Source organism: Scleropages formosus, chromosome 7 (assembly GCF_900964775.1).
Source record: "Scleropages formosus chromosome 7, fSclFor1.1, whole genome shotgun sequence".
In the NCBI taxonomy this organism is placed as follows: domain Eukaryota; kingdom Metazoa; phylum Chordata; class Actinopteri; order Osteoglossiformes; family Osteoglossidae; genus Scleropages; species Scleropages formosus.
Genome location: NC_041812.1, coordinates 12,154,571 through 12,176,041, shown reverse-complemented (window position 1 = coordinate 12,176,041; position 21,471 = coordinate 12,154,571). Strand labels below are relative to the sequence as shown.

The 21,471-nt window shown below is 42.8% G+C and overlaps 1 protein-coding gene across 3 annotated transcripts in view; it reads left to right on the top strand.

Moving 5' to 3' along the window:
* The window catches only part of LOC108937770 (phosphatase and actin regulator 1-like), a 67,255-nt gene that overhangs the window by 40,456 nt on the left and 5,328 nt on the right, over nucleotides 1–21,471 (top strand). For 2 of the 3 annotated variants that reach the window (XM_018757917.2, XM_029253705.1), the window contains exons 3-11: nucleotides 1,898–1,978; nucleotides 3,925–4,065; nucleotides 6,981–7,184; nucleotides 8,073–8,361; nucleotides 12,052–12,242; nucleotides 13,972–14,128; nucleotides 16,419–16,474; nucleotides 17,034–17,095; nucleotides 19,290–19,430. In XM_018757917.2, coding sequence (XP_018613433.1) covers nucleotides 1,898–1,978; nucleotides 3,925–4,065; nucleotides 6,981–7,184; nucleotides 8,073–8,361; nucleotides 12,052–12,242; nucleotides 13,972–14,128; nucleotides 16,419–16,474; nucleotides 17,034–17,095; nucleotides 19,290–19,430 — 1,322 coding nt within the window. The remainder of the gene's footprint in view (nucleotides 1–1,897; nucleotides 1,979–3,924; nucleotides 4,066–6,980; nucleotides 7,185–8,072; nucleotides 8,362–12,051; nucleotides 12,243–13,971; nucleotides 14,129–16,418; nucleotides 16,475–17,033; nucleotides 17,096–19,289; nucleotides 19,431–21,471) is intronic. The other variant, XM_029253706.1, reaches the window with a different exon arrangement.

Genomic DNA, 21,471 nt, shown 5'->3' with positions numbered 1-21,471 from the left:
AGAATTTTAATTGGCTCTGTTGCGTGGGTCGGTCCTTTTTTGTTTCAGATTGCCTTCCTGACGTTGCTGCTGCAATGAAACGCTAAGTCCCTGTTGGATGGAGCATTATTAATAGAGAGGGTCAAGGAGGTGGGTTGGCTGTGTTGTAACGTGGGGTGGCAGCTGGAAGTTTTTTTTTTTTTTTTTTTTTTTTTGGGGACAAGGTACTGGTGCTGGAGGATTTCAGCATTTGAACAGCACCATGTGTCAACATGCTTACATAACTCAGGAGGGGAAACTACACCATTCAGATGTCCTTGTCCACAATGACTAGCAACATAAGAATTTCTTTTCCATTTTAAAAATTCAGTAACTCCTTTTGTGCTGCAAAATTTCTGCTTGGGGTTTTTTAATGTCATGAATAATATTATTAGCCAATATTTGTATAACATTTTTCTCTAAGGTGACATAAAATATGAATTTTGTCTACTAATCTACTTAAAAAGATTTAACCATTCATAAGGCAGGGCAACTTTTACTGTATCAGTTCAGGGTAAATACTTTGATCAACGACACTATAGTAGGAGGAGGATTCAAACATAGGCCCTGTGGTTATAAAGTGCCAGCATTAAGTGCTACATTACCTTCTGCTCTAGGTCTACCCTTTTAAGATTTATTTCAATGCTTAAGCAGTTTTTGGTTTTGGTTTGGTCCATATGTCTTCTGATGAGACTCAGGAAAATGGTAGCAGCCTGTTGACCAGCCCTGACCTAAGAGGTGGTAAGGCTTTTGGTTCAAAGACAAAACCTTTACTATTAGGCTGCCTGCTGCCCTTCATATATTATGTGGGACACCATTTACATTTATTCACTAGGCAAACACTCTTTTTCAAACACAACTGACAGTATGTAGTGTTATCAGTCCTCACATCTTATCCACCAAGGTGACTTACAATAAGTCACTCATCCATACATCAGTGAAATACTCTCTCTGTGTCTCACACCTGTGGGAAAACCCAAACAGCATGTCTTTGGGAGGAAACCCACTCACACGTGGGGAGAACATGCAAACGCCACGCAGACCGAGCGAGGAATCGAACCCACATTCTCTCGCATCAGGCAGGTACTGTGAGACAGCAGCACTACTCGCTGTGCTACCATGCCTCCCAAGACTATGAACTGTTAAAAGTGTTACCTGGCATTCAGAGAAACCCAGTTCAGATCCTTGCTGCTGTTGTAATACCCTTGATCAAGGTACCTGCATTTGCATTTATTCATTCAGCAGATACTTTTCTCCAAACTGATGCATACCTTGCCCTGAATTGATAAAGTAAAAATTACCCTGCTGTATGAATTCCTATATTCATGTAAGGTTGACAGTCTTACAGTGGACAAAGCTGTGAGAAAAATGGAAAACAATTGTCTGGGATACAGTATCGCCATTGTAGAGAACCTCAGATGATCAGACAGATCTAAGAGATAAAAAAACACACATAAAAGGCACACTTTAGCAGAATTAACTCCGCATGAGTCTTCGGAGTGACTGGGAACAGAAGCTCATTTACTGGGCTCTGCTGATGTTCTCTATTGGCCTCTAGAAAATCAGAATACCGTCTGTTCCCGCACACTTGTTCCTTCACAAATGTGATTGTGGCCCTCACCTGCATCAATGTGTGAACTGGATCTGGGAGTTGAGGACTGGAGATAGACTGGACTGTTCCTGAATGACTGACAGCCCAACCCCTCATGTCCTCAATGTGTTTGCAGCTGCCAGTGCAACAATGTGTGTGTGTGTGTTTTTTTTTTTTTAAATTTTTTATAATGAGCCTGTTAACTGTTTTGTGATGCTAACTCACTCAAGTTTGAGGTGGATGTGGGATGCTTGGTCAGCGCTAACATCCACTCTCCTGTCTCCTCAGCCCTGGAGCGCAAGATGTCCATGAGGCAGAGCAGGGAGGAGCTGATTAAGCGAGGTGTGCTGAAGGAAATCTTTGAGAAAGGTAAGCTCTAGGGGGGATGAAATCTCCAGCATTGTGCTCCAGAGGTCTCGCTGCCCACGTCTGAGCCCATTCTTTAATTCGTTTACGTAGGTGATCGCATGTTGTAGATGGGCCAGGATTTTGCTGTTGTCCAGTTCTTAGTGTTTGGTTTTCGTTTGCATATTTATCCTACATTTTGAACTGAAAACAGTTGTTCACATGCATTTGTAGCTGTAGATTTTTAGAAAGGGAAGCTCATGGAAGGAGCCTTCGGAAAGATTTTGCCAAAAGCTCAGAGGCGGAGGTTTGAGGGCATTTGCTGTAGCAGTACCACGTCATCAATGAACTGACAGCTTCCTTTCCAAACATAAGAATCAGAATCAGAATGAGCTTTATTGCCAAGTATGTTTACACATACAAGGAATTTGTTTTGGTGACAAAAACTTCCACAGCACAGACAGAATGACAGTGACAAGACACAAATACTAAAAAAAGAATGTGAATAAAAGATATATAAAATATAAAGTACACCATATACAAAATAGATGCTAGACATTATATGTATGTACAGGTATGTTATATACAAATGCAAGGGAATGTAAATAAAATATATGATGTGATAAATATAAGTATAAATAGCATTGTGTATTGCACCAGTTTACTCTCTAGGAGGCATTTAGCTGTTCATGAGGTAGATGGCCTGAGGAAAGAAACTTCTTGCGCCTAGCTGTCCTGGTGCTCAGTGCTCTGTAGCACCGTCCAGATGGCAAAAGTTCAAAGAGGAAGTGGCCTGGATGTGGTCTGCTGGTGTTAATGTTTGCATGATTTTGACTTTGCTGGTGGCCTGGGTTTCCTGTGAGTGCCATCAGTTGGTTCAACTAAACAAATGTTTAGAATTGGTTTTTGGCAAGATTTGGAGCAAATCAGATGCTAGGATGAGGTAACACAATGGAGAGATGACATAGAAGTTACTCCTTTGCCTTGAAGCTGGCTCCTCTTGCAAAAATTTGGGACTGGAAGTTTGTTCACAGCTCAGTTCAGTTTTTTTTTATCTCCAAAGTGATATTTATGTCTAACTCATAATAATACAAACATATGTCCCTTCATTTATTTGCAGGGTAGGTTCTGTAAAAATGTAGGAAGTAGTTATAGTAAATGTTTTTTTTGTTAAATACATAAACTGCTTGCTACCGTCAGCCTAAACTCATTTGCAAAAATAACATTGTCTCTGGAAACCCATGTTCAATGTCGTATATTCACTGATTTGTCCCATAAACATGCGGTATTTGTCATCTTGGTGCGGACCACCAGACATAAGCTGCAAACCCTGAAAGTGTTGAATTCAGGTGATCTCACACTCCTGTTTGTCTTTTTGTGTGCTGTTTACCACCATCTCTAGGATGGGTATGTAAACAGGTTGGTTTTGCTCTGCAAGAAGCAAAAATTTCAGAAAATAAATAAGCAAAGAAAATTCAGTTAATAAACGCACAGGAAGAGGTTTACATTCTAAAAATTGTAGCTCATACGTTCGTAATATGACAAGCCAGCGTATATGAGCCATGGCTGGTTGAGATGTGAGAGTAAGAACATTGAAGCAATCATGCAGAAGTCGGTCTACTTGCTGGACACTGTGCTGGTGAGAATTTTGATTTGTGATATTTCATGCATTTGCGTTTTGGGTTCAGCACACTGTATATCTCTGATACAGTAAAGACTGTGTATGGAATCCGGCGAACATTGCTTCTGAACAGAGGTCTGCCTGTTCCTAGTGTGCGGTGCAGGAGAGAGAATTCCAGAACACGGAGCTCAGTAATCTTGCCCGACGTTGTTCTTGAGTTGGATGAGCTTCAGCATCTTCTGCTGTCCCCAGCTCCTCCAAGCCCAAGACCAACCCAGCAGCCCTATTCCTGGGTGCTGGTGAACATGCTGCCAGTTTTGTGACCTCTCCTCTTTCTCTGTTACATCAGACGGGGTGCTCGCTGTAACAAATGAAGATGGGAAGTTAGAAAACGGGCAGTCACCGGGCTCCCTTGCCAACACGTTAGCGTGTGACACAACGGATCATACCTGTCAGGCGCTGTCCAGCCCCGAGTTGATTGACGGGACAGGTAAGTTCACACCCCACCCCTGACAGTCCTTTGACAAGCCTTCGTGCGCATACCTGCCCCCTGTACCATCAGCTCAGACTGCAGTGTAATTGCACTCAGATTTTCATTGATGAAAATGGGCATATGCAAATGCTGTTAACAATGGTTTTTTGACTACACCTCTGTCGTGTTACTTTCAGGACAAATGTTTTTGTAAATACTGGCTTCTCAACTTATAAGAATTACGACTGGAAATCTATTTCCAATATTTGTTTGGTACTCCAAAGTCGCTTTTACCACCAAGTCTATAATTTAAAAAGATCTTTGAATGGAAACAAGTTCATTTAAAATGACGGATGATAAAAATGTCTCTCCAAGCTCCCGTTCGTTGCGTATTGTTGACCAATTCATTACATTTATTTATCAGACGCTTTTTTCCAAAGTGACTTCCAGTGAACTCTGTCGTGTTATCAGCCGACGCACCTTATTCACCAAGGTGACTTATGCTGCTGGATACACTACTTACAATGGGTCACTCATCCATACATCAGTGGAACACACTCTCTCTGTCACTCACGCGCTATGGGGGAACATAACCAGCGTGTCTCTGGACTGTGGGAGGAAACCGAAGCACCTGGAGGAAACGCAGACACGGGGAGAACATGCAAACTCCAGACAGATTGAGCTGGCATCGAGCCCACCTCCTCTCACACCACCCAGGCCTTGCAAGACAGTAGCTCTACTTGCTGTGCCACTGCACCACCCGTACAGAAACGTGCACATAAACATGTGCAGCGTTCCTCGTCTTGTTACTGGTCAGAGACACTCAGGAAAACCAGATATGAGCTGTAAACACTGTGGAGTTGAGTTGAATTAAGGTAGCTTCACAGCCTTATTTTGTTTGGTTGCTCTATATTGCTATTTGTTGTCTTCATGGATAAATACATGTCACATTTGCTCTGCTACAGACAAACTTTTTAGAAAACAGGTCTGGAAAATGTTTTTAATTCCTGACACGGCCATTTGCAGTATGAGTGAGTGTATATTCTCTATATCATTGTATTTTCTATATATACACCTATAGCCTGTGTATACCAGTATCCCATAGTGTTTTCATGAAAGACTGAACAAAAAGCATCCTTTTTAAATCGAGAATACAATTTCTACAGCTGTTTATGCCACTGAAATAAGTGAGCAGTGCAGCTACCGGTGTTGGATGTTTTTGGATGGTCCAATCGAGTGAAGAGGCTATAACCTTTTGTATGTCCACCATCATGCAGAGACATGGATATATGCGCTTGGACAGTCCAGTGCTGCACACTGCCATTTTCCCACTGATCACAGGGCTTTGACTTCATTGAATTCTTCTCATCACTCAGCTAACTTCATCAGCCAGTACTTGGTGCCAAGCTTTTGCCGCACGTCCTCAGGGGATGTTGGCAGAGCTGCACAATGGCTCATCACTTACATTGTTTTCCTTTGCAGTATTGTCAGATTTGATGTGTGGGGAGTTTGGGAGTCGGACTGAAGAAGGCTGTGTTTAAGCGTCTTGTGCTCACAAAGAACTGAGGCTTCAGCACTTCTACTTCAAGGCCTCTTTCCATTGAGTTGTAGAGCATTGTGCGTTGTTCCCTCCTAACGGGCCTAATATGGAATCACCCTGTTAGGTGGCAGACGTTACATGGGGGTCAGGTCACCATTCTTTCTTATGGGGCTAAAAATGATGCATTCACGGACCCACAGAGTTGCACCAAAATAAAGGCATAACAAATAATACATTTATCAAGACTAAATATGTTGTTATATTTGTGACAGTAATTATGATGTTAACCAGTTACAGTGCTGACTCCGTTTCAGAAAGTGGTCTTGAGGCAAGTCGTGCAAATGCATCCTAAAACGATGTTGTGTTGAACTGGACCTTCAAAATGATCTCTGTTCCAAATGAAGCATTTTACTTTACATGAAATAAAGCATGTATACAGAAATAATCCGTTACATATTTAGTGGTTTTGTTGTAAAGCACTTATCAAATACGTAATCTGAAGTTGGAAGTGTTGGGGGACACGGCTTTTTTGCAGTTAAAGTAAAGCCATTGTTTAAACCATAGCATTTAATGGGCCTGCACTGTGTTTTACATTTTTTGTGTGTTACCCTGTAAACCAAATTTGGTAAATCTGTAAATGTTTGCCATTTAAGAGGCTGAAACCCTGCTCTCAAGCCAAAGGTCTGTTATGTGAGCAAGAGGCTTCATCTTTTCATTTATTGTTATATAAAATTATGTGGGACTCTGTTCTGCAGGGAATAGGTGTGTACAGTTGGAAATAGTGCTGTGCACAAAGTTTTATACATAGCTGTAAGACAGGAAATTGAGCTGTTAGTGTGTTGCAGTGTGGAACGGCTGCTCATTATGAGCAAGGTTAACAAGTCTCCCACAATCGGTAACGGGATGCTTCAGATGCTCTGTGTTTCTGGTGAGAATGGTGCTTCAAGAAATACATTTATAGTTACCTGCAGTTAGATCTAAATTTTGTTGCTTTTATTTGTTGTGTCTTCACAGTCCAACTATTAAAAACTCTTATCATATCTTGTTTGTGTGAAGGACAAAATGAAACACAGAGTCTGTTTCCTCCTGCGTTGTCATTTATGCTGAACGTATACCAGGCTGATGTTCTGCAGAGGTGGCTCCGTGTTATTTCTGATGCTCTTGTGTCTTCTGTCTGCCTGTCTCTCTAATTTGCTCCCCTTTACTAAAATGTCTAGAGATGAATAGGTTTTAAGACATAAATTGGGTTCTTCATGAAATGGCCTCCTTCTGGAACTCATTTCCCCTACAGATGCTGTTTTGGATGGTAGGAATCTTTCTCTTGCTCCACGGTGTCACTCCGTCACTCTACTTTCCTATTATTCCCCCCCCCCCCCCCCCCCCTTGTGTGCAGCCTCTGTGGAGTTCCGCTCATCTGTGGAGGGCGGAGTCTGTTCCCAAGACCCCTCTACAAAATCCGCAGTGCCGCTGCCTGCTAAAAAAATGGTTGCCTTCTCTGGTGACAGCCAGGACACACCCGCCAAGCCACCGCTATTTCACAAACAGCCGCCAGCGCTACCACCAAAGCCCTTTTCTCGAATCCCGAACCACATTACAGGTAAGTGCTGGGGCCTGTAGATCCCTTATCCACACCCACCACCCTAAGGGGGATTGAGTCTCCCAGAATGGATGTTCAAATAAATGGCTTTTGGAGCAGAGTTACTGACTCTTATTTCAGTGATGTTCGTTTTTGGTTTGGTTGTCAACAGATTCTGAACCAAACCCAAACAGGAAACTCTAAAGTATAATGATCAAGATGATGACATAGATGATGATGTACATGACTATGACTTAGCTGAAGATGAAAATATCAGTGATGTAGTTAATGATGTAGGTGATAGTGTAGATGATATCAATGATAAATGATGTCAGATGTGTAAATGTGAGGGGTTCTCTATCTTACCCCTGTCTGAAAAGCAGGCCGAACATCCCTATGATTCCATAAAGAGGAGTTTCAGAAGTAAATGTCCCCCCCCCCCCCCCCCCCCCCCCCCCTTTGTCCGTCAACATGTATCCCCCCCGTCCACCCTAATGATCCAGATTGGATGCAGTAAATGTCCATTTGATTTGTATGATCTCTGTTTGGCTGGTTTCCACTGCTGTGTAAGATTGTTATACAACAGATTTATTATTATAGGTAATATTTCCTCATTTATTATTATTATAGGTAATATTGCCTGCTGCCTGAAAAATAAACTCACACTGTCAGGATTACATTTCCACTCATGGATGATAAAAGGCACTGAATGGAAATGAACTCTTCTGTGGATTTTATAAGACTGAGTTTTACATCACTTAAAACTTCAACTTATGAATTATGTAAACCATGTTAGGTGCAGAACCCATCAGCACTTTGCGCTTGTGCTCTCTCCACAGTTGTGGGCTGGTTTGTATGTGCTATGGTAACTGCTCCATCACCTTCCTCCTTCTCATTCTCCTCCTGCAGACATGGGCCAACCCATCAAGCTGCCCTGCATGGTGAGCAAGATGTCGCCCCCTCTGCCACCCAAGAAGGTGATGATCTGTGTGCCTGCTGGGGGCCTGGAGCCCTCGCTTTCCACCTTCTCCCAGAGAGTAGCCCCGCAGCCGCTCTCAATGCATCATGGCACCCTACTGCCCACGCCGCTGCCACTCCCACTGGGCTATGGCACCCTGCCTGTGTCTATGCGCCCGTCGAGCCGCGTCATCGAGGAACTCAACAAGACACTGGCGCTCACCATGCAGCGCCTGGAGAGGTGGGTTCTGCTTCCCTACCTGTCCAAAAATCCAGGTCCCATGATCTCTCTGCATTGTTGTGGGTTCTTATGGACCTGCAATATTTGCTACTTCAGCGTAGATTAGATCAGGACCAGTAGGTGGCTTAGTGGTTAGAGCCAAAGATATTCAGTCTTGAAAACCTGGATCTAACCTGCTGTATAAATGGGTAAATCATAAAGCCGATTATGGAACATTGTAAGTCTCCTTGGACAAAGGAGTCATAAAAGTAAAGATTAAAAAAATCAACAACTAAAGTGCAGTTATCGGTGAAGCTGCTGGATTTGTACCGCAGACATACAAAACTCAGCAGAAATGGAACATCCAGCTGTGTAAGATGAGTAACAGCTCACAGCTGTTTTCTGCTCCAGCTTACAGTGTCTGTTAAGCAACCAAGCGATGTGATGGAAATGGCAGATGCTGTATACTGTGTTTTCACCTCACAATCACACTCCTGAGAGAAGTATGCCAATCCTGCCTATTAATAGGGGCCCATTTGCCAACGGGATGACACCCGGAGCGTCCCAGTTGGTGCACGGAGCGTGGGCAGCATGGTGCGCTGAGAATCGGCCTGCGAGTGCCTCTCTCCTCCTGAAACACCTCATTTCAATTCTGTTGCCATGTGAGATGGCTTTCAAGTTCAAGTAAAGATAACATTATACTGGGAATACAATAATTAACTAGGATGCTCAAAATGATGATTATTGTATATGGAATTAAAACCAAGTTGAATAGTATATGCACGCTGTATATGTTTGTATTTTACTTTACACCTCTTTATTTATCAAACACTTTTGTACACTCAGCTACATACATTGATTTACCCATTCATACAGCTGGTTAATTTTGGCTATCAATTCAGGGCAATTTTTTTTTTTTTTTTTTATTTTTTTATTTTTTATAAAGGCTACTATGGCACAAGGTGGGATTCAAGTCCTGGTTTGTCTGATTGCAAGATGACTGCTCTATGCTGCTTTCTTCTGCTTTTGTAGCTTTATGATTACATTTACATTTATTTATTTAGCAGACGCTTTTCTCCAAAGTGGCTTCCAGTGAACTCTATGTAGTGTTTTCAGCTCACACACCTTATTCACCAAGGTGACTTACACTGTTAGATACACTACAATGGGTCACTCATCCATACATCAGTTGAACGCACTCTGTCACTCACACGCACTATAAAAATAAAGTGGCTCTTCTTTTCTTTAAACCCTTTTTCTGAGTTATTTTGTTTTTTATATCTTAACATGGGCTGGCAAGAAGTATGTGTTTTATTGTTGTGCATAGAGATGTTGGTCCTGATTGGTTTTGTGAGTTTCCAGCCTGCCTGGTTGTTGTCAGTGATGATCGATGACTTCTGCTGTTCTTACTCTCTGAACAGTCAAACTGAAACATGAGCATGATATTTTTCTTGCCCTTTGACCCCATCCCATTAATTGATATTGGCGCAATATCCATAGCCGGCTTAATGGACACCTTTGGTTTGACAAAGAAAGCCCCCTTGTGAGGCAGTCAGGACAATAACATGTGACTAGAAGTGCTGCATGGACTTTGGGTCAGAGGTCAGGAGTTGGCAAAGGCCTGCAGTGCATGGTCTTCCTGTCCTTTGTGGGTTCCCTGCTCCATTGAAATATTCGCCAGCACCATCTGCTGACCCCAGACAAAACAAACACTGAAAACAGAATCTTGCAGTCCTTTCTGAGCCACATGTAACACATTGCGTAACACCACTACCTGACGAAAGATGTGACTTTGGCATTTAAATAAATATAGGTATTTTCAGGATGGACAGACCATATCATTTATGCATGGGGTACATCATGTAGCTGTCTTTACTGCTCTCACTGATGAATGGGAATCTTGGCACAGCACTCATGCTGGAGGTTATATAACAACCAGGTTTTCTTCATATGTTAACTTATGTCATTGATTCACAAATAGATTTCAGTTTTGGCATTTATACTGAACAGTCTCCTTGCAGTTTCAGTCAGGTTCTAATCTCCTTTCTGGTGCAGTATTTTTGATAAATGTACACTGAATCCTCAGCTTGCAAACACAACTGGGGCCAACAGTCTGTTAGTAACTTTATTTGTTCATATGATCTTTTATTCTGTGTAGGGTCGCTGTGATGTGAAGTCTGACCTGAAAACATAGGGCTTGTAGCAGGGAACATAGTGGATCATCAATCACAGGATTTCTTTTATTTTTTTTTTTTTAAATCTTTTATTAACTACAAACATGTACAACATTTGCCACCGTTTGGCCATTTTGACTTTGCTTCATTATCTAAATAATCAAACACATAATGAGAGATGTACTTCAGTTAATTTGCTTGGCAGGTGCTGTAAAAGTCTTGGGTATAGTTGTAATACAAATAGACTGTAAGACTTAATTTTTATGAACTTTGACCTACATTGAAATCAAGACAAATTTAAAATAATGTTGTCTCCAAAAATTGATGTTTAGTGTCAATTGTTGAGTGATTAATTTCATAAATGTGTAACATCCCTCATCTTGTTCTTGATCACTGACACTCGGGAACACCAGACATGGTCTGTAAACACTGTTGAAGTCTAGTTCCTATTCTGTGTAGGTGCTCTTAACTTGCTGCAGCTCAGCTTAGGGCTCTCGGGGGGGGAACTTGAGGACATCTCGTTGAAAGCCAGTCAGAGGCAGATTTCTACTGCCTCAACCTAATTAAAGAGATCTATGCGGGTCCTGATATCGCAAAAGTATGTGGGGCACTGCATTGCCTCTCCACTTAATCGACTTTGGGCCCCAATCGTTAATTGCATTGTCTGATGTGGATTCCCGTGGTGGAAATGATTGGGAGGGTGGTGATGAGGGAGACACATGGATCAGTGATACTGCTTGTAAGAGGGGGAGACAGCTTTGCGTTTACATATCCCAAAATGTTAGCTGTTACTACTGATGTTTAAACCTACCTCTTTTTATGTCCACTTTTGTGGCTCACTGGTGTAATTTTTGAAATAAGACATGCAGTATGAAAGATGACTCCCAGAGGATTTTCCTACATTTACATTAGTCATTTACCAGACCATTTTCTCCTAAGCAACTTTCAACTCAGTATAAACAAAAGTGCATCAACAAAGAGCTTCAGACACAGACATGGGATATTGACAGACAGCTTGTCTTATACCCCCATGTGGCTGTTTCACATTTATCAAGTAATTGCGTATAGAAGTGACATTCATATAGAAAATGCATAGATAATCGTAGCAGGTGGTGTTGGATAAATTTATGGAACTGTCAGGAGAGAAATGGCTCTAAAAGAGAGGGGTTTGAGACCCTTCTTGACAATGTGAGCTCATTTCACCATATTAGAGACAAAACTAAGAACATTGGGTTTTGGATCCCTGTGGGTAGAACTACGAGAGGTGCAGGAGCTCAGCACTCTTAATACGGAGTGATTCGGTTCCTGTGGGTATTTTCCTAAGTAGCTCATTTGACTGAAATAATTGAACATTTGTAAGTGCTTCTGCTGATCTGTAGCACTGTGACTACTGGTGGCAGTTGTGACACAACTTTGGTGTCAGACACAGCATTATGTGTCCAGAAGAGGAGTAGCAAGTTTTGCACTTGTCACCCTGTGTACGAGCTTTCCTGTAGTTTGCAATGCCCTCTGTCACCTTGTGCTGTTGTTCTGCCAGCTCGGCGATGCATGGGGGCCAGTGTTCACTGCTGGACACCAGACCGCTGCCTGCCATGCTGGTGGAGTGTGAGGACGACAAGGAGAATGTGCCCAATGAGTCTGATTATGAGGACCTGCCCAGCATGTACAAAGATGAAGAAGAGGAGGAGGAGGAAGACGACGAGGATGATGACGAGTCATTGTTCACAAGTAAGGCCTCGCTGATGCTGCGTAAGTCTGATCTGCTGGATTGTTTGGACGTTAGATGAAATCGGTGGGAAATGGACAGTGACACCGATTTCTACAGCCTTTATGTCTTTGGCAAACATGAACAAGCTCCTCAAGGGCCTTGCTGCGTCTTCAGAAGTTGATTCCACTCTCGTGTCTCGTTCCTGTTTTATCCCTTCATCCCTGCATTAATCACAACTCTCCTGCATAGATTCCTGTTCCATATTCAATAACCCGTCTGGCAGGATACTAGGCAGTCTAGGAGGGAGAGGTTGTCAACCCTCAGTATAAATAGTTGTTACATAACCCGTGTGCTAATGTACTGGTCGTTTTTTTTTTTTTTTCTTTCTACAATATAGGTGTAGCATAAACTGGAGCAGCAGGTGGCACAGTTGCTAAAGTCATTGCCTTGGAGTCAGACGACTCAGGTTCAAGTATCAGAAAGAGATTTGCATCTGAGACCTTCAGTTGCAGGGTTGCTATGCCACATGTTGCTTCCTAACTGCGTTTTTTGGTTTTGAGGACAGGAGGTGACATAGATTAGGGCTTAGATGTAAATGTCAAGCTTCATATTCTGTACTACTACATACCTTGCAGATATTATCAATGAATAAATAGTGTCATGGGGGGGGTCTGTTGTTCCTCAGTGAGTCCCAGTTGCTGTTAGTTGCGTACTTCAGGGTTATGGAAAAAATGCTTCTGGAAATCAACTGAAAAGAAGTTAGAAAACCTTTTTTTGTATTTTAAGGTACATTCAGTGTGAAGCATTAATGTACTAAAAATAGTTTTTCATTTCTGTTTTTCCCCTTAAGAAATGCCTTTGAACTTTTTATGCAGTTTTTTTTCTATCCTGTCTTTAATTTTATTTACCCCCCTTCCTCCTCAGAGTTAAACTCAGTGATGTACTCATATATTCCCCTCTGGGTGACTGTAAGGAGCAAAGAAGCTTGCCGAAATGTATATTATAATTAACAAATGTTGTGTGCGACATTTTTATTAATTTCTCTGCTTTTCTCCCCTAGCACTCCTGTTATTATCAGAATAATCTTTCAGTACTCCCGTCCTTGGTTGTCCAAATCTAATTCATTAGTGAATTAGGTTTAGGGGCAGCTAGGAACGTAGTGGTTAGCGCTGTTGTCTCTGGACTCAAAGGTCATAGGTTCAAGTCCCACCTCCAGCTGTAGTATCCTTGAGGGGAGGTACTTACCCTAAATTGCTGTAGTAAAATTACCTAACTGTATAAATGGTAGATAACTGTACGTAGCTTAACATTGTAAGCTGAGCTGGAGAAAAGCATCAGCTCAATGAATAAATATAAAATCCATCTGTAAGGGGGTTCAGATACCACAGATGATATTCCTATTTCTTTCAAGAAATAATAGGAATATCGTTATAATACATGACTGCACCCACACAAGCTCACTTAGAAATCATACAAATCATATACAACTATTAATAACATAATAAGCCTCAACTTTGATAAAAAGGATGTGCACAGGAGGACAAATTGCTGACTTTCATGTAAACATGAACTGAGATCTTGCGTCTTTTCAGAGCATCCTCGGCCTAACGACAGCAGTTTGTGTGTTCACACAGAGCATGATGATCCATATGAAATTGTGCCATTTCTTACTTTTAAACCTGTTTAAGCTGAGACCACATGGGAGCACTCCCAGGTGGATGAATAGTCAGTTCTTCATCCCTCTTCCAGGTACGCTAGCTCTGAAAGTCCTGAGAAAGGACTCGCTGGCCATCAAGCTGAGTAACCGGCCATCGCAGCGTGAGCTCGAGGAGAAGAATATCCTGCCCTTGCAAACAGACGAGGAGCGGCTGGAAGCCCGGCAGCAGATCGGCACCAAGCTCACGCGGTACGGAGCCAGGTTAAGCTTAGAGTAGGAGGACTGCTCCTGAGTCTGCAGGAACTACTGGTTTGGTTCCGATCCCATGTCCATAACCAGTGCACCACCACATGGCTATTGAAACACTGGGGAGTGTAGCTGGATCTGGGGAAGCAGAGATTATGATATGGCTCAGCTTTTCCTGAGGTCAGACAAACCAGCTCATTTCGCTGTAAGGGAGTTTCTCGCAGCTCCTAGCTGCATGAACATGTCAAGTGGGCTGCACAGCTCACGTAGGATATGCTGCTGATCAGAAAGGTCGCAACTGATCAGTGCTGATTTGCTGAGGCGGAAAGGCGTCCGTAAGGGTAACATTTCAGACGGTTCACAGAAAGGTGATCCTATATTAGACTCTTAAAAAAATATAACCTCCTTCAGCCTACTTCTTCTACATCTCCAAAAACGGAGGTAGGGGGCGTTGATGCGCATTCTCACAGAGCACTGACTCACCCAAAATCCCATTTGAATGGGTGCTAAAAGGGAGGGGGGGAGTGCAGCAGAAATGTTGAGCTGCATATTTTCTGTAAGAAAGCTGTTATTATTTCAGAGTCCTAAGGAGGGGAGCTCCTACTCTCTCTTTAAGAGCGAGACTTGCTGAAAATGAAGCTGACCCAATTCTAGCGACTCAGCGTGGGCTCACAGCGCAGCTTGCTGCTTCATCGATCGCTGCACTGGGGGTGGGGTGGGTGGGTAGGTGGTTCAGGGGTGCTGTCAAAGGCCCTGGGCTGAAATTCCTGCTGCTGCCATAGTACCCTTAATCAAGGTACTTACCCTGAATTGATACAGTAAAAATTATTGTAGTGTAGCTTAGTGTACTAATCTAATCCTGGAAGTTGTCTTAGAAAGAGGTGTCAAATAGCAGTTCATAATTATGTGTATGAAACTCATCCTTCTACCAGGGTGATTTTGTTTTAGACATTTTTAGAAAAGACCCAATATCTAAGTGTGAAGCGATCCTGACATCGGTCACTTCGCAGGACAGGGGTCCACACCCACTGTGAGCAGTGCTCTGAGAATCTCTGCAGTCTCAGTGGGATGGATGAACCACAAGAAATGTGGAGTTTAAACACAGAAGACCAATCAAATAAGTTAAATGTTCTCCGCTTTGCAGAAGGTGGCGCCAGTGTGGAATTTCTGGTTCTCGGTTCCCCTCTTTGTGAGAGGATGGCGACCTTGTCCTCCGTTGCCCTGTCCACATCCTGTGTGTTGATGGGCTTCTGCTGGCAGAAATATTGCGCAGTCATGAAGTTGCAGACGGCATGGAGAAGCTGCGCACGCTGCGGGCTGATTAACCTGGACAGGTGCGGTCAAGCGGAAGGGATGCTACCCCGAGTGCCACATTCACTCCAGATTATTTTTGGGAGCTGGATGCTAAAGGGGGAGAACTTTGTTCTTGCTGCCCAGGAAATAACCATCTGGAGCACTTTGTAGATGCTTGAAGTGTGCCAGCTTTTACTGCAGTGTCCCACATTTCATAGATGTATTTGTCATTTTAAATGCATTTGTGTAAAATTCTTCACATATTCAAAGTGAGACAGTTCACTAATGCGGCAGGCATTATAGGAACTGTGTCAGCACCAGAAGATAACTGGATTTTTGTGTCAGGGCAAATTGGCCAAAAGCTAATCTAGAACCTTCCAGCTGTGCCTGTGCACACACCCCCCCACCCTCTCTTCTGCCACTCATCACCCAGCTACAGCAGGCGCTTGGTGTCAGTTCATGTGCCTCGGCTGTGCAGTTTTCTTCGTGAACGGACAGCATAGAGGCACCATACTGCGATGTTCTGAGATGCAGAGCAGCTATGGATAAAACTACATCTGCCATCCTGAACATGCCCCCTCACCCTGGGCCAGTGGGACACACCTGCCTTGCAGTGTGACTTGAAGGGTGGGAGTCTTGAAGTGACAGACTTTCATCCGAATGAGTGAATGAGGTGCACCTTTCACAGACGGACCCTTCCTTGGCCATGTATTCTTTCTTCTGGACCTTTCCTACAAGGACTCAGAATAATTTTAGTTTAACCTTTTGTGGGGAGTTATGTGGTGTCCTCCCCTGATTTCCTGTGGGAGTGTTTTGACGGTCCGATACAGAAATTTGATGTTAAATAAATAACCAGAGTGAGCGATTGAAGGATTTTTGCTTGTATCAGGAACTGTACAGCCGTGTTGGTGGGTGGTGGCAGATGGAGGACTGTGTGTGTGTATGTGTGCGTGCGTGTGCCCTTCTAAGAAACAGCGTCTGCTCTTCCTCTCTGCTGCAGGCGGTTGAGTCAACGGCCCACGGCAGAGGAACTGGAACAGAGAAACATCCTCAAACGTGAGTACAAGTACACTTTGTCATTGGTCCGTGGGCCCAATTGAAGGCTCTGATTGGTTGAACCTCATATAAGACAGACAATGCAAAACTGATAACTGTGTAACTTTATTAAAGTGTCTTGTCTTCCTGGAGGTATAACAGTTAGAAAATTAGGTTATATAAGACTGAATTTAAGCTCAAGGAGCAGTGGGTCAGCACACTGATCCACGGGATGTCCCAGGTCTGACAGTGCGCAGCAGTCTTCATACTGCTCTCAATTTAACCTTCGCTGGTCAGTTCCTCTTTCAAACCGGAGACATGCTTTGCTGATAATTAAATTGAAACATGCCCAAGAGACCCCCCCTCCCCTTGGAGCTTCTGAAGTGAAACATTGTAGTGTCCACTACCTTGATCGTAGGCAGGCATCCAATCTGTCTCAAGTCTACAGCTGGCTTTAACAATATTGAATGTAAACTGCTGCATACTGAAAGACACCTTCTGAAAGAGCCCACTGTGTTTTGGTGAATGTTTTTAGGGCCGTAAAGTGTGTGATCACCTGTTGTCTTGCTTGTTTTGTCAGCACGGAACGAGCAGGAGGAGCTGGAGGAGAAGAGGGAGATCAAGAGGAAGCTGACGAGAAAGGTGAGGGAGTGAGAAAAGCTGCCGCATAGCATCTTTAGCAGCGTATCTCACGGTTGATTTCAGAGCTGAGAGACATTCATAGTAGACTGAGTATTTGTATTTTTTTGTGCCATTGTGGCACCCATGTAAAGCAGGGCAATATTTCTCGATTCCCAATAATTTTCTAAAGTGAGGACCTGCACTGCATTTGCAAACAATAATGAGCCTTAAATGACCTTCCAGCCACCTTTCAAGAGTGTGCATTTCTGTATCTTAGACAGTAATTGTCACCTGTTACTCTGTGCTATAAGCATCTTCCGTATTGTTTAGCCTGATTGATGATAACCCGAGGATGCAGTCGCTTTCTCTCAAAGTAATAATTCTGATGTCTGGCTGCATGTGCTGTTCATCCACAAGAACGGCAGCATGTGGCTTTCAGGGTCCGAGACCCACGTTTTCATGTGCGAACACGAGCATTGCTGCACATGTGCTCCAAGACTCGTTGCCATAGAAACATGAATCATTTACCACTGGCTGCCTTTGAGCTGCTTAAGTATGATCAGATTAACATTCTCTAACTGCTACAGAAGATGCAGAAGTTTGCTATGCAAATGAATGATTGTCAACAAAACTGCTGGTGAATATATAATATGGGGATTTCATTTTATTTTACCATTAGTAAAATGGTAAAAGTAGTTCAGCACGTTTTGTTGCGCAGCTTTGGGGAATGTCCTTTTCTATTTCATTCTATACACCATCAGTTGCGAAAAGTGGAACTTCTGTTTCATAACAGTGGAACAGCATGTAGCACAGTGGTTAAGAAACTGGAGTTTTCACCAAATAATTGCAGGCTCAAGTCACAGTCATTGCACGTGACTTGAATTTCTTTGAAGAAGTATCCATCTGAAAAGTGCATACTTTTAAGAGCTGCTGGCTAAATGTCAATAGGGCAATGAAGATGAGATGGTTGGACCTGATAAATGGCCTCTGGTTGAACATGGCAGCATTTCAGTCTTAGATACATATCTAGTAAAAGAGAAAGGGAAAAGACATCATGTTCACTGACAAGTTTTGTTGTTTGTGTTTAAATTCAGTCCTAAGTGTCTTACAATGTGAGGCTTGTGCACTGAGCTACTTGCTCTGATTTACTAATTTACTGTATACTGCTGGGTAAGCTTTACTGTATCAAGGGTACAACAGCAGTATGGATTCGGACTCGAGTCTATTGTAACGTTACGCATCTGACCACTATGTCATCTGCTGCCACATTCTGCACGATGTTTTTTTTTTTTTTTTTGCAAAAATATAGGTTTATTATAAATTTTATTAATATAAGAATGCACTTAATATAACATTAATATGTGCATTGAATTGTAAATGATGTAATGGTGATCTTTTAGACCGTGACAGCGGTATGTGGAGTGTGTTTTTGCGATTTAACCTGTTTTTGGTACAAGAATGGAACTTTTACATGTTACTCTTATCTTAGATTAGTTTGATCTAAGGGGCACTAGCTCCAGCCCTTTGCTTCTCGCAGTGTGTGGAGACACTGGTCTCATATATGCATATATGCATTGCCAAGGCCTTAGTCGGCAGGAGTCTTTCCAGGTCCCTCTCCTACTCCTCTGGACTCTTTTTGACCAGTTAACAAGCATGTTGCTATTTTTGCATGTGTTTGGTTGTTTTCAGCAAAAGAGATGATGAGATGTTTCATGTTTGCATGACAAGGAGATGGAAAAGTGGCTGTGTGCATCTTCCCACATCTCCCTGAGCATGCTGAGCTCCAGCTCTTCCCACTCTGTGGCTGTCAACATGTCTGACTTGCACTGAGATTTTAATCCTGCTTTGGATGCTCTTGGCCTTCTGCTCAGTCTGAGGTGGTCTGGGTCGCTTGTTGTACCCAGGTCCATTAGAAAGCCTGTATGAAGCAGTTGTTGAAAGACAATGCTTCATGCTGATCTAGACCACATAAAATATACAAAAGCTTAAATTTCAGAGCCAGTTATAGTATAATGTACAGTTTATAATCTGGTATAATTATGCTCCTCCCATCATTCCTATTTGTAACTTCTACTCCCCTGATGTAGACTTCTACATGCATTAAATATAAATATTCAGTCCTTTGATCATATACTTGTGCTGGGTAACAGCTTAGCTTATCTCCACCACATGTGTTTTTAACTTGCACCTATCCCTGCTCACTTGTCTGTCGCAGCTGAGCCAAAGACCCACCGTCCAGGAGCTGAGGCAGGCTAAGATTCTGATCCGCTTCAGCGACTATGTGGAGGTGGCTGAGGCACAGGACTACGACCGACGTGCTGACAAGCCCTGGACACGCCTCACGGCTGCAGACAAGGTGAACGGTGGCAGGAAGGTGGAATTGGTCTGAGGATGAATTTTTTTTTTTTTTTTTTTTTATATATACTGCTGATTAATTTACTTTTTTGCCTTTTCATTTTCCCACACACAAAATATAATGCAGTAATCAGTATTTGCTGAATAAAAAGCAAATAGCCAAAATGAAGAAAAAGCTGCAATCTAGGTGGCGTGATGTTGCTCTTGCTGCTGTTAAAGTTCCTGTTGAGTTGATGTTGACTCTTGTTGACTCAGTAGAGTCCTTCCAGAATGTTCAGTGCTCCACTTATTTCCTTAGTGTTAAAGAGCTGTGTCCACTCTCTGTGATTGAGTCTATCCATCTGGTTGTTGCTCTTCCTCCTTCTCTTTTTCTAAAACTTTTCCATAATCCCCATCTTTTTGAGAGAATCTAATCTTCTCATGATAGATCCAAAGTATGAAAACCTCAGTGTCTCATTTTTGTTTCCACTGAGTGTTCTGGTTTGTAAAGTTCTGCTAAATACTTTTTCAGAACAGTGAAGTCATTAATAAAGGAGGGTGCTGGAAAGATGTGTCGTTTGGAGGAAAGACCGGTAATTTCTACTCAAAACTCAGAATTTGAGGAAATTCATGGGGATATAAACGCAATAGATGTTCAACATTAGGATGTATAATGTTTATGAATTATGCAGAAATATGGCCACAGCAGAGTGTACTGATGTACTGTAATACGGGACCCATATTTCTGGCTTTAAGTTTAACCTGTAACCCAAAGGGGCCACCGTTTTTCACTAAGCATCGACTGCGTCCCTCACAGGTACTATCTGCCTTCTGTTAATTAGCACAGGAATATGGGATCATCAAGTTGTTTTAGGCCCCTTTCACGGGCCCAGTTAGGGTGTGTGTCTTGTAGGGTCAGCCTCAGTCATCTGCTGGGCTTGATATAGGTGAATCTGGATGCGAGCAGCACGTCGGCATCCTGCTTTAATCCTCTGCCTGCACACTTTGTGTGGTCCATCAAACGGTTTTAGCCTCAGTGCTCCAGCAGTACCTGAAGCAGCGGCCTCGGCTCACTTTGCCAGTACTATCCATCCAAAACCTTATCTCGCAGTCTGCAGCTGGAAGAAATTGTTCATTAGGTTGGCTATTTTTTTCTCTCTCTCTCTCTCTCTCTCTCTCTCTCTCTCTCTCTCTCTCTCTCTCTCTCTCTCTCTCTCTCTCTCTCTCTGCCTTTATCTGTTCCTTCCTTTTGGCTTTTCGAAATCTTCTTTCCAGCTGTTTGCGGTAACCTTGTAAACATTCAAAGCTGTCTCAGCCCAGCCTGCCACCCGTCCCTCACCCACCTCTGCCTGTGCATCGTAGTTTTGATCTGTGGCCCCCTTAGTGAGTGGAACTGCTCGTTGCTGCTCCTGGTGGCCAACTGCACTCAGTACACCGTGCCAGAGTGACGGCAGATGTACCTGAGTGGGACGCAGCGAAACGGGGCCTCTGCTCTGTGTTGCGTAACAGGTCGTTATGTAAAATGCACAGATGATGCTCCGGGTCCCAGACTCCATCCAGCTACCCCCTTACAAACCACTTCCCCCTAGGTTATAGCTCAAATTAATTTCCCGACTTCAGAGACGGCATTCTTGGATTGAGCTCAGCTTTCCCTCTGGAGAGAATGAGCGAGCTATTTCTGAACTCTGCACCGAATAGATGGTCAACGACGCAGGGCATCCGTGACCCATGTGTGCTCGTGGAGAGGATATTGATGGTCCTTAGTGGAAAATATCATAGAGGTCATGTGTCAAACACAAAACAAAGAGAAATATAAATACCAGGGGACTTATTTTATAATAAGCTTGAAATAAGTGCATCATTTGATCATTTTTAGGGCATTACAGTTACTAGAAGTTTAGGTAGTGCTAATACTACTTTGTCTCTACTTTTTTTGATTTCAGCTTTTAGCTGGGTAACACCTTTGAATTAGTTTGAATAATACTTTTCTTACCTTCTTACAGCTAAATATTTCATTTTTTCCATTGAATTTTTTTCAAGAAAATCATTTCAGTAAGATATCA